The sequence below is a fragment of the Coenobita brevimanus genome, chromosome 114 (assembly GCF_032717465.1).
Source record: "Coenobita brevimanus isolate Jiangsu-jjx chromosome 114, ASM3271746v2, whole genome shotgun sequence".
In the NCBI taxonomy this organism is placed as follows: Eukaryota; Metazoa; Arthropoda; class Malacostraca; order Decapoda; family Coenobitidae; genus Coenobita; species Coenobita brevimanus.
Genome location: NC_137067.1, coordinates 2,570,751 through 2,583,030, shown reverse-complemented (window position 1 = coordinate 2,583,030; position 12,280 = coordinate 2,570,751). Strand labels below are relative to the sequence as shown.

The following is a 12,280-nucleotide window of genomic DNA, read 5'->3' as shown; positions in this document are numbered from 1 at the left end:
GTAATATGCAAAATAAATCACTTAGGAAAATGTGATACGAAGCCTATGCAACTCAGATTTCCATAGCCCTAATCAACACTTTTCATATGAAATTTAGTTAGCTGAATAAAGCTTCTGGAGGTAACAAGAATAAACAAAAGAATGAGTCACCCAAAGTACAGGGTTAAGGGAAATGAGTTAAATAAGGATTAAAAATACTGTAGAGAATGAGAGGATGAATTGATGGATGGATGGTTACTATCTGTCACAGTCAGTCTCTATTTAACACCTTAAACCAAAGATCTATTTTTTCCGCTTATTTCATTCTACGAACAAGTTAATTCAGCGTATAACAGACTTTTCCAATTGGTGGAGTTAGGTGCGACATCCATTCCCTCTCACTACTGCACAAAATCATTTGAAGGTGGCAAGAATGAAGTAAAAAATACAACACAAGTCAGGGAGGTTGATTCCACTCCCTTTCTCATCTTAACACAAACCCAGTGGACTGCCCTCAACCCATAGTCCACCATCCTCCTTTGGGGGGATAAGGACTGAGCTGAGGGATGTTTGTACCTGTATAACTAGACAGCAGAGCACTCAGTTATACCAGTGCCACCACATGAAGGACTCCCTCTCCACCACCGAACCACCAAGCAACATGAAAGACAAAGGAAACTTCTAGCCGACAATTAGTTCTTTTAATACAAGCATATATCTGCTTTTTTTAATCATCTTACTCTTTCCAGGCATTTTTATTCAGCTATGGACAGACTTTGGACTGCCCATGTATTTCCGACTTGTGACGTGAAGACAGAGGCAATGTTCTAGCAGTGTATTTGGTCTATGTACACAATCTGATGAGCCCTTCCATCCACACATATCCTCCATTTTACTCTTAATGTTTCCAGACCATTTTATTATACTTATGAGGAGGTGAAGGGAAGGGAAGAGGAGGGAATGTGATGGTGGGATGGGGTAGGTATATGAGTAGGGGGTGTGATTTGGAGAAAAGACAGCCTTTTTGCAGAGGACAAAATGAAATGGAGGTGATTTACTTGATGTTACTCCTGGGATTATGACATGTGCCAACAGACAAAAATATTTCCAACTATTCTGCTCTACTTATGATACAATTTTAAGACTGGAGGGATTAGTAGTATCTGAAATGTGAAGCCAGTGGATTGCAGGCTGAAGTTCCCCTCCTCCTGCAGTCTACCATCCTCCTTTGGGGAGATAGGGAGGGAACTGAGGAGAGGAACTGGATAAAGTTAACCTCTCTCTTCCTGGAGGTTCTCTGTGATCGGGCTACCCTTTCTCCAGATAACACACTCCCATTCATATACCTCTCCACCCCATCCCTCTGCCTCATCCTCCCCTTACCCTTTCACAAGCAGAAATCAAACACCCAGAAACATCAAGAATAAAGAGAAATGATATCATAGGGGTGAAGGGGTGGAGCCATGAGACAAATATTACAGTGCATGTGAGAGACAACTTTGGTTTCTTAGTCTGAGGAGTTCCATACTGTTTTTCTTTATATATATATTTTATACAGGTAAGAAATGATACAGTATAAAAATAAAACCACATGTAACGTGTTCACGTAAAGATGTGGACAAAAATATCAATACATTTACTCCTCCTCCTCATCATCATCATCATTACTATCATCATCACCATCGTCATTATCAATATCATCATTACCATCATCTCAACTTTTCTCCCACCCAAAAATGGGATGGAGTGGGTTCCAGAGAGCAAAAAAGTTAATGATAAATACTGCAACACCGAGCAATTCCTTCTGCAACCCATCGATGCACTCTTTATAGCCCAATGGATTTTTCAGAATATTGCATAAGGGTCCCAGAAATGTTGACTAAAATGCAGCTTGATATTTCTGTCCACAACTCCACTTTGATCAAAACCAATGAAGGCTGAATGAATGGTACCTATAGGGCATCCTGTGAGACGTATGTGGAATTTAAGATCATTTTTTTTGGCTAATTTTGAGTTCAGAATGCTATATCTATATGGGTCTACCGCACATATTTTCATCATTTAAGGCAGCTCCCTAACACCTTTTCCTAAGCAATTTATTTTGGTTATTACACCTTATAATGTCCTATTCTGTGCCATATATATCCTTCAAACATCGCCATACTCTCCATAAATAACGTACACAAGGATATACCACCTTCCTGTCCTATTCTGGGCTAAATAAATCCTTCACACATCACCATACTCTGCATAAATAACGTACAAAAGGACATACCACCTTCCTGTCCTATTCTGGGCTATTAATATCCTTCAAATATTGCCATACTCTGCATAAATAACATATAAAGAACACTACCCAGCCACATTCAAAAGTAAATCACTAAGGAAGAGGTGTTAGGGAGCTTCCATACCTGACAATAATACGAGCCTAATTCTCATCCAATACAGAGCTACATTTACATTAGGAGTAAATGATTATGGATACTGTTTTCCCCCATAGGGTCATCAAAAACTGTGGATTATTGACAGACTTCTGGATAAATTGAGGGAGACCATTTTTGCCCACAAGCCTGTATGTAACTGTGGCTCCACTGGCTTAGAACTGCGTCCACCTTGATATACCATTTATTACTGAAAATTAGCCAAGGAATAACCTCCAAAAATTTCTCATACATCTCACAGGACACCTTGTATGTGTGAATGTGAATTAATGAGTTCGTCCTTCAATCCCATGACATTTTAAATCTAATTCCAGTTAATTTCAAATTATTTTATTCAGTTTAGGGGGAAGCTAGACTGTGAAGAGGTTAATGGATAATGTTTCAAAACTCAACTGCTATAAATGGTTTCCTTAGTTTATTTATTTAGGAGAAAAAAAAAAAAAAAAAACGGGATGGCAAGAAAAAACTAGAAAATATCTGTCACTTGATTGAAGGGGTTAAGTGAAAGTGAATGCATGTGTTTAAAAAGAAATAATGTACAGACTTAGATAAATGCACATATATACAGAATATATATATATAGTATATACATACAACCATACAGACACAAATCAACTCAAATATCAGCCTTGTAGTACATATACATGTATATATTTAAAGATATATGCATGCACACATACATACAAACACATAAAAACCAATTCTTCACTAATTGTAAATAAGGATTTGATTGTGCACAACACATACTCGTACAATTGTTATATCATCTCAAGTGTTTCACTGTTACGGTCTGGAGTTCGTAAATAATCACATATTCTCTCACCTTAACTTGGCTGTTTTCATCCCTCTGCGGCTTATTTCCCACAGCTTGGAGGCAGAATAAGACAATGCTACGGCTCTTCATTTTTTCAGTGCCTCAGCTCCCATAGCACTTCTTCATGACTAGTGCTACAGTTCCCATGTTAATCTCCTGTTACAGCTCAGGATATACGACGGAGAGATGTGTCAATTTTAGGCCAAGTTAAAGTAAAAGGAGTATAGTATGATGCATTTTCCACCATCTTTGACGATGCACCTTTGGACAAATGAATAACCATGTACCGGGAATATCAAAATACAAAATTATATACTTTCAATACAACTGGCCACTACACTGGTCCAGAATTCCAGCAGATTAAGTCTTCTCTTATCACTGAATAGGGGTCCAAGGCTCATATCCCTGTTGGTTAAGGAGGCTCCCAGCACTTCTTCCTTACTAGCATTTCTGTATCTGGCATTTTATCAACTTGTAGCTTTCCAATACTGTATTTATGTAACTTTTCCTCACTACCTCCTGTATCGAGTATTTTATTTTCTAGTAGGTTATGTAATTTATAATGATGTTAAAACAATAAAAGTACCATACCCATAAACACAGAGTAAAATAGAAAACAACTCACAAATGAAGAGGTTTTAAAAAAGATAAAGCAGTACAGAGGACAAAAAAGGTGTAAAACGAAAAATAACTAAGGAATGAAAACTAACAAACGATACGACATGAAACGATACGAAGAGCAATAAATCAGAATAGCAAACAGATGTAATTCAAGGTGCTGAGGGACAATTAAATTTCAGTACAGGATACATGCATTACAAGAGAAAATAAAGGTGTATTATGGACAATAAATCACTAAGGCAGAGGTGCTAAGAGGCCTTCTAAATCAACGAGGGTATGGCTTCAAGTAAGAGTAGATTGTACGGGGAATATTATTGCTGGCATTAACACCACGCTGAATGTCAGAGGATGATTACTGCACCACCTGGGGAGGGGGGGGGGGACCTGGTGGGCAACAGGGAGGATATTTTAGTCCATTCCAAATCAAAATTATTCCTGGACATGACTTAAACCCTTCTACATCTGTCTACACTTCCTCACTTTAATCCTACCTCCTGTAACTTTTGTCTGTTTCAAATTAGGATTATAGTTGCAATGGATATAGTTAACACCTTTTCACACCTGCCTACAGCGATGCAGTCTTATTATCTGTAACTATAAACCATCTTGAAATAGAATTATAGACACAAGAGGTGGAATCTGAGTGATGGAGTATGGGTAGGTAGTTGCAGTTGAGTATAATTCCACCACCTGTGAATATACAGTACTTCATATCAAAATCACAGTTAGAGGTGGAGTTAGAGAGAGTGGGTATCAGCAGGTGTGCAAGTTTGTAAGTCTAGGGTGGAGTTCGTAGTGGAGTAAGGGCAATTGTGGAAGGATAAGTCACAACTAGAGGAGTTACAGAGGCTGGAGTGAGTCACAGGTGGGGGGTTGAGTATGGGCAGGTGGGGAAGGGTAGGAGTCATGGCCGAGTGTAATCCTAATTTGGAATGGCCTTTAGACGGCATTACTGTGGATGAGGCCCAACTGTGATGACTCAGAGTGTGAGGGTTGTGACACGGACCCATCAATGGAGTCAAGGTCGAGGTCATAGGAGCTGTCAAGGAGATACAGCTGACTACTGGACACTCCTGTTGACCCCACCACCCCACTGCCCGCACCAGGACCACTTATGCTGCTGCTGCTGGCGACCCCAGAGTCAGCCGCACTGCCTGTGGTTGGAAGGTGGGTGGCTGGCACTACTGGGGGCTGTATGGGGTTGACTGGGGGGGATGTAGTGCCTACACCAGCACTCATACTCATGCCATCTTTACCTGTAAATATATACACAAATTAACACATTAACACACACAAGCAATGAAATTATTCTAACTACTCTTACCAATTATCCAATCTTTTACTCACCATCAGGGCATGAGATCCCTAGTCTAGGCTACTTAGGCCAAACATTTAAGGTAAGAATGACCATTTGCTTACCACTGAGAGGTATTTTGTGAGAAATAAACTTTGACAAATTTCTTGGCTGTGAACCCTCATGGGTCACATCCAGCTGAAGCTCTTGAATCCTCCACACCATATGATGTATGGAATTATTCTGCTACCATAACTGTGGTCAGCTATATAGCCCTTCAATCCAGTGATGAATTTTTCACTCTATTCTTGCTTTCTGTACACACTTTTTTTTTTTCTCTCTAAATCAGGATAGACATTTTGAAGTGGAGGGTCACAGCAAGTCTCTGTTAACCCCATCACTACTATGGGTCTGTCCTAAGATGGAAGAAAAAAAAAAAAAAAAAAATCTGGCAGCAGCAAGAATAAAACCTGTCACTGGATTGAAAAGTTTAACACAGCATTACACACAAACAATAGTTTTCTGCAGCTTTCAAAAATGCAATTACATATTCATACCTTTCACCTTATGCTTTCTATGGAAACATTAACACTTTCCCATTCTTTGAATGCCACAGTGTCCAAGATGTTTCTGCATGACTGTTTGGACACATGACTGCGGCCAAATTTAAAATACTTATAACATTTATTAACCTTGTTGTGTGTTGATCATTTACAAAAATTTGCACAATTGCATTTGGCTACAAAAACTTTCCAACTCTCAAATTACGCCAACCAAAACAACCTGCAAGGGAATGAGAAAGTGTTAGGATAGTTTACTCTGGCTATCACTAGATAATTCTGTTCAGGTGAAGGATATACAGCAATCAGAGATGTGACAGCTATTAGCTTGAATCAACTGAAATTCCCTCACCTGAATAAAACAATATGAATTTTACCAGAATAAAATGACAAAGTGCATCGACAGCCACAAAAGGGTTACTGTGTATGGAGAAAAGAATTACAAAATACATACTAATCATGTATAACCAACAAGTAAATATTTAACAGCCTTTATCAAAACCAAAACACTAGGGCAAGAAGTAAATACACTGCCTGACACTAAATGATGTGGTTAAGCGAGGGGAAAACCCATTCAATTCAGTGATGTCTTTTTTAATCTTATTTCAAGTTAGGAGACACTGATCAAACTGGAGAGGTTAGGTACAGCCTTCATTAACCCCTTGAGTAGAGAAGACTGCACCATTTCAAAACTACAGACCTCTCCTGAGCTGCTATCAACAGGTCACAAGCATAAACTAATACATCACTGCAATGAATGCATTTAGGGTGACTGCAACAATAACAGAGGTAAAGGCTAGTAGCTAGGTGTGTAAACAACATATCATGCAATGCTATAAGGGTCTTACGTGCGGTATACTAAACTGGGGTATCTAATGACCATCTCAAGCCTGGGATAACACTAGAACAGGCAGTCCTTATTATGTAACTTTTTCTTTTCTGTTAACTACACTACTGACTTTCTGAAAAGTATGCATGTAACAAAACTCCAAATTATGGCAAATATCTTAAAGCCACCTTTGTACACATAACCACTGGGGGTAAAACACCCAGTGCTCCAAGGCTGGTACAAACTAATATTCTCTGAGAGGGTGCTTTGGCTGCCAAACCCCCAGCAGGGTAAGTGTCAGCAAGTGCAAGGAATAAAGGTGCTTGTTAAATCTGTTATCTTGGAGAAAAACTGCCTACTACTTGCACTGCTAGCTATGAAGGTTATTTGCTGGTTCTCCTAATTTATAACACCATATGTACAGAAAAAGCTGTGATACTATAGATTTTGTCTCTTATTTCAAATGAGGACTGCCTGTGTTGTTCCACTATTGCAAGATGACTTTACTAAAGTGAGTACGTCGTAGGAGCCTGAGTGTCTTAACCATGCCGGCAAGGGGCTAGATTCACAAACAAATTAACAATCAATCCCCTCTTGTAACTACAGCCTGTTTACCGTAACCTGCCAGAGATTTTCATATTGCAGCTAATTTCAAGTAACTCAATGGAAGATAAAGACAATACCATGACTACATTCTTTTTTTATTTTTTTCATGACTTGCACCACATTCTAGCATTAATCTCTTCTGACAAGTAAGCATTCAAAAAGGATATGGGAATTTTGGGTCAAGTTAAAAGGGAAAAAGAATAAGATTTCTTTATGTAGAACGGATCAGACATGGAAATAACCTCCAATAATTTTTCTTGCTTAATTTTAGATATGATTTTATAGGATGAACAAGGGACTAGGAAGGCTATACTCTTGTGGAATCTACCTATAAACAGAAACTCACATCCATGCCACACTGTCCTTTGACATTAGGCTGCCTTTTCTCTGGCTAAAACCATCCTCATTCACATATCTCTCCAACCCATCCCTTCACTATCATCCTCTGCCCACCTCTTCCTGCTACCTCACTCACATACACTCTCCACATCATCTTTGGTCTCTCTCTCCCTCTCCATATCACTCAAATACACTCCACATCATCCTCGGTCCTCTCCCTCTCCACTGCACTCACATACTGTCTCTCCAAAGCATCCTCAGTCCCCCTCTCCCTCACACTCACATACACCTTCCATGCCAATCTCTCACTCCCCAGCCTTTCCACTTGGCCAAACCATTCCAAAGTACTTTCCCTGTCACAGCCTACATTAATAAATCCAAGTTACAAGAGGAAATTGATTGCAAGTTCATTGGTGACTCCAGCCCCATGCAATAACCCACCTTCAGTATCCAAGACATGCTTAAGGTGGCAAATATTTATTGGAGAAATTTTTGAACCTCTAGAGAGCAATATCTAGTTAGCTATGGAAACTTGCTAGCACCTCTTCCTACTCTATGTATTTTGGATAATTTTGGATATTAGGAGCCCTTTTTTTTTTTTTTTTTTTTTTATAACTCATCAATGAACTATGAATGTATGTATTTTTGCACATTACAGTTTTTTTTTTTTTTTAATTCTTCCTCACTGATATACTGTACTTCCTTTAAATCTATGTATTTTTGCATATCACAGCCTCTTATTCTCTTACTTCTCATTATTCCATGGTAAATTATAGATGAATTGTTATGTACTGTTTATATTAGAGCCTGCTATTCTATTTCATCTTTTTGCCTCTTCCTCACTGATGTACTTTCAATCTACATACTCCTAATTTTTGCACATTACAGCCTTTTGTTCTCGTTTATCATTTTTTCCACAGTCAATTACCGATCAATTGTATAAGTGCCATGGCTAACAATACAACAATTTGCCAGTTTCCTTTAATTTACAATACCAGTTTTGGGAAGACAGCCGAGATATTCTAGGACACACATCTGAGTTATAAGGACCACCAATACAATCGCCCCTCTAGTTTATATTCATGGGTTTGGTTATTTGTGTGTTAACCCCTTCCATCCGACTAAGGCCTGTATTCTTGTCAGGTAAGGAAGCTCCCTAACACTTCTTCCTTATTGAATTATTTTCCAAACTACTCATTAATATCTCCTGGTTAGCCTCAGATGTCTTTTCAGTATCAACACAGACTGCATGAATAACACACAGGAATATAGTAACGGTGCAGAATCAGAAAGAAATTGATAAGGGAGAGGTGTTAGCAGGTAAGGACGCTCCATAACACCTCTTCCCTAACAATTTATTTTCCAAACTACTCATAATAATATCCCTTGGTTTGCCTCTAATGTCTTTTCAGTAGCAACACAGACTGCATAACACACAAGAATATAGTAACAGAGCAGAATAAAAAATAAATGGGTAAGGAAGAGGTGTTGATATGCTTCCTAACCGTACTAGAATACCTCCCTATGTATTACTTGAGAGTTATTCATATCTCCGGATAATTTTATTCAACTTAGGGATGGTCTCCAACTGAAGGGATCAGTGAAGGCTCTATCTAACCTCCCAAGTTCAGACACTCCCTCCAAAGTTGAATAAATGTGTATGGAGACAGGGAACGTAATACAATACAACAATGGAGTGAAAGAGGTTAACCAATAATCTCAAAATACACCTTTAATATGTTGATTTTAAAGTATGATGATTTTCAGGGGACTGTAAAGGGTTTTAAGGTGATCATGTAGTTAAATTATAATGGCAGGTGCATCTCACTGATGACACAAATCATTCAGGGATTTTTGTAATTCGTGGGACGGTTTTAACGTAACCCCAATGAATACTGATGGCTGACTGTCGTTGTGGACCCCAGGTTCATCGGATATGTAAACCCAGCGGACTGCAGGCTTAAGTTGCCTTCCTGCAACCCACCATCCTCCTCTTGGGGAAATAGAGAAGTAGTTGAGGGGTGTTTGTACAAGCAGGCAGTGGACCCACCTGGTTATATCAGTGCCACCACATGAAGGGATCCCCCTCTAGCACCAAGGCCACCCAAAACTGAAATCAATAGGTCAGGCAGAGGTGCTATCAAGCATCGTTTAGCCGTCAGAATACATGCCTCAGTCCACCAGGGAGCTACGAGAGGACTGGTTGTGCAAGATAATGGGTATGTGTTGGTCGTCAAGGTCGCGGTTTGGTTTTCGCAATTTTCTCCCTGTCATTTTTTGAACCCGGCCGCAGGGATGGCCTCTGTGCACATTAGTAAAGTTGTTGTTGTTGCTGCTGTTGTTGTTGTTGACATTAATGCCTAGTGGACGACAGGAGAGACAGCCACAGGTGGAGAGGAGGGAGGCAGCGTGAGGGGAGAAAAGAGAGACAGGGATATATGTTAGAGCTCCTATCATGCTCCCCCTCTACATACCACTACTACACCAACTACCCCTCAACACCCTCAATCTGGTGACTTGTTTTTCAGTACTATCCCTTAACCCCTTCACTCTGGTGACTTATCTTGACAATACTCTTGCTACCACCAGACTCATATTCAGCTTAGGACAGACTTTTTAAACTGAAGGGTTTAGATATAGGCCGGTACTCTTGTCAGGTTAGGAGCCTTCCTAGCACCTCCTCTAAAGTGATTTATTTTGGATACGGCTGATATATACCCTTTTGCACGTTACCTATGGAGAGCATAGCGATATTCTGAGGATTTGTAAAACAAAGAATAGGACAATAAGATGTGGTAACCAAAATAAATCACATGGGAAAAGGTGTTAGGGAGCTTTCTTAACCAACAAGAATACGGGTCACAGCCTTCATTAACCCCATCAGTACAAGGTCTTTCCACAGCTTAATGGAATTGTCTATACTCTTTTCACTCTAACCTAGCCCAGAATTTCATCCTTTTGTTGCTTACTTCACGTAGCTCAGTGACCGAAGACAGTGTTAGGGCTCAACACCCTGTCCACAGCACCTCTTCATGACTAGCAGCATATTCTACTGTTAGTCTCTTACTACAACTCAGTATTCAAGATGGACAGATGTCAATTTTGGGCCAAGTTAGAGTAAAAAGAGTATAGTAGTAGCAACAAAAGTAAATAAACACAGATGTCAATTTTACACAAGCCTGAGTAAAAAGAGTATAGCAGCGGCAACAAAATTAATAAACACAGATGTCAATTTCACGCAAGTTTGAGTAAAAAGAATATAGCAGCGGCAACAAAAGTACAAACACATACATAAATAAATACAGTATATAAATCACCAGAAAGACGGGGTTAACTCTTGATTCTGACCAACATCCTCTTAAATTTATTCTTGTGCAACCTGACAATTTTTTTCACCTTACGAAGGGTCCCTCACAGTTTTTTTAAGGGTAATTTTAACCACCCCTCTTTGAAAACCACCTCCTTAAGCTGAAAAAAATAAAATAAAGAGAGCAAGAATAAAATTTAAAAAGATATCACCAGACTCAGTGGACAAAAAGAGGGTCCCAGTTGATCAAAATCTGCTGTATCTTGCCACTGAACATTTCCGTATGCAGGTATATTGCTTCCATCCCCTTTGCAGCTCTTACACCAACCCCCAAACATTTAAACATTAATATAACAGCCACTACAGTAAGCCCTCCATTAACACTGCTCATAAACACATCTTAACATCCAATTGCTGGTAACAGTGGAAATAATACAGGTCAGTAGGTCCTCATCTGTGTGTGTGTGTGTGTGTGTGTGTGTGTGTGTGTGTGTGTGTGTCTAAAGTCCACAGTGAATTACAGAAAAACTACCTGTTAAAAGTTCCACTGATACTGTATTTACACAGTAAAGCCGATTATGTTACGAACTGTGATATTTTTGTAACACACACTGCCTGTATTTTTGGATATAAAGTTACCTCTAATCCCCCTAAATTTTCAACCACAAGAGCAGATAAGAAAAAGAAAAAGAAGGCTTGCTGCATAGGGAGGTTAATGTAAGAGTCAGCACAACCACCACCACTCGGTACAATCTTGGGTTAGGAACACACCAAACTTTAACGGTCAATGCTACACGTACAGTCAACCAAAAAAGTATTGCATGCCTGGGGTACGATGGATGTGACAATCAGCAAGTCTTTAACCTAGTGTGTTATAGAGCATCCAAAATATGAGTTTTTGTGCAATTCTGAGTCTAATAACTACCATCCATCCATCATCCAATCCTATGTCGCCCCATATGAAGTGTAGGAACCCAGGGCTAGGCAAGTTGGTCCTGACATTTAAGATGAGAGTGATCACTGACAATATTTGCACTAATTATCACAGGATGCTCCATATATCACATTGCTTTATCCATGTTTCTGAATTATACATGCAGTAAGAGGTCCAATACTTTCTGGGTTGATTGTACACTACTACCACTACAACATTACATCAATTGGTTGGCATGGTGTACTGAAACCAATGGCAAAACAATACTGAACATAACTCTCAACTGGTCATCAAACGTTTCTATACAAGAAAATCCTAATCTATTTTATTCCTGTTACCACCAAAAAATTTTAGTCTGCACACATCAAGAGTGAGAGCAGTGGAAATGAGTTATTTGAGAGGAGCATGTGGAGACCAAGGATGAGATGGAGGGATGGAGTGGAGAGGTATGAGGAAGGGGAGTGTGAGCTGGGAGCAGGGCGGTGAAATGGCAAGGGACTGGGTGACATGGAGGCAACTTGTTTGTGGCCACCCCTTACAGGATTAAGGCATCTGG

General features: G+C 39.5%; 1 protein-coding gene across 1 annotated transcript in view; it reads right to left on the bottom strand.

Moving 5' to 3' along the window:
* Positions 1 to 4,736: 4,736 nt before the first annotated feature.
* app (Palmitoyltransferase app) overlaps positions 4,737 to 12,280 on the bottom strand; it is a 28,940-nt gene continuing 21,396 nt past the window's right edge. The window contains exon 10 of the mRNA XM_080286782.1: positions 4,737 to 5,111. Within this exon, the coding sequence (XP_080142908.1) occupies positions 4,795 to 5,111 (317 nt within the window). The 3' untranslated portion in view covers positions 4,737 to 4,794. The remainder of the gene's footprint in view (positions 5,112 to 12,280) is intronic.